General features: G+C 36.0%; 1 protein-coding gene across 1 annotated transcript in view; it reads right to left on the reverse strand.

Annotated features, from left to right (window-relative positions):
- Positions 1-327: 327 nt before the first annotated feature.
- LOC135880477 (spindle assembly abnormal protein 6 homolog) overlaps positions 328-1,229 on the reverse strand; it is a 39,958-nt gene continuing 39,056 nt past the window's right edge. Inside the window, exons 17-18 of the mRNA XM_065406779.1 lie at positions 1,194-1,229; positions 328-419 (exon numbers count right to left, since the gene is read on the reverse strand). The exon at positions 1,194-1,229 is cut by the window's right edge and continues 53 nt beyond it. Of these exons, the coding sequence (XP_065262851.1) occupies positions 328-419; positions 1,194-1,229 (128 nt within the window). The remainder of the gene's footprint in view (positions 420-1,193) is intronic.

Raw genomic sequence — 1,229 nt, forward strand, 5'->3', positions numbered from 1 at the left:
TTTGTATCTTTGAAGAGTCAATCAGCTACTGCTTTATACTAAACAAAATAAATCAAAAACATTAACTCATTTTAAAGACTTAGAACTAGAAATGAAATCATTAGGTTTTTTAATAGCTGGCTTTACCTCCAGACCATATTTTGGCAGTTTTGATGAGCACAGACTTTACAGAAAAGAGTAACCAAGTCCAGATGGACTATAAAGTCAAATTTATGACAGTGTTGCTCAAGCACCTCTTTTTTCTTTTACATTAGACACGTTAAATCAGATGCATATATTTGATGCTGCTTCCATTAACATGTGCAATCCTCTTAATAAAATTGGAGCTTATGATGCAGGAAGTCTAGTCTGTTGCCCTGGGAAGTAAGCAGATATTACAGGTGGAGTTCCTTGCTTGGGTAACATAGTTCTTGATAACGCTGAAAAAAAAAAATAAAAAAAAAATTGACCAGATGTTGCACTCTTTGTAAGGTGGTTAAATGCATATACAAACAATTATTCATATTAAATTGTTTTGAAAAGACAGCTTAAGTTCACCATATAGTAAGCTTCCTCCCCTGCTACCCTACCCCACCCCCAAAAAATCATTTTGTCTCTGATTCAACTACATACACAAGCAGATGCCCAACTTTAAGTATGGGGCTATTCACGTGCTTAACAAGTTAGGTACCTGCTTAAGTATTTGGCTGAATCAGGACCTCATACTATAAACATTCCTGTGTAGGTTAACAGATCTGGCCAATAATATACTTTAAACTGTTATATTCTAATAACATAAATTTGCCAAGAGTAGAAATGGGCCTGAACCAAAACTCCAAAATGCCATTTCTATTCTTCTAGACTGAGGAAGTTCAGATCAGAACTTACCAGTTCAGGTCCATCTCTAGAAGTAACTCCACCATACATTCATATTGTATCCATTAAAATACTAGTGTGTGTCAAACAGTGAAACCTGAACTACCTCAGTATTCCCCTACACATCGAACAGGAAACGATTGAGGTATCTTAGGATATCATGCTACATCAAATGGTGACCACTGTAACGTGGTTTCAAATCACACACAGTTAAATACACAGGGTATTATTACTAAACATTTACATTATGGTAGCACCAAACAGCCCTGAACTGCTGGCTAATTGGGTCAAACAAACAAATCATCTTTCAAACAGTTGCACTCCATTAGATCATTTACCTGTACTTGCTACAGACAAAGGTTTTAGCCCTCTCA

Source organism: Emys orbicularis, chromosome 6 (genome assembly GCF_028017835.1).
Source record: "Emys orbicularis isolate rEmyOrb1 chromosome 6, rEmyOrb1.hap1, whole genome shotgun sequence".
Taxonomy (NCBI): Eukaryota; Metazoa; Chordata; order Testudines; family Emydidae; genus Emys; species Emys orbicularis.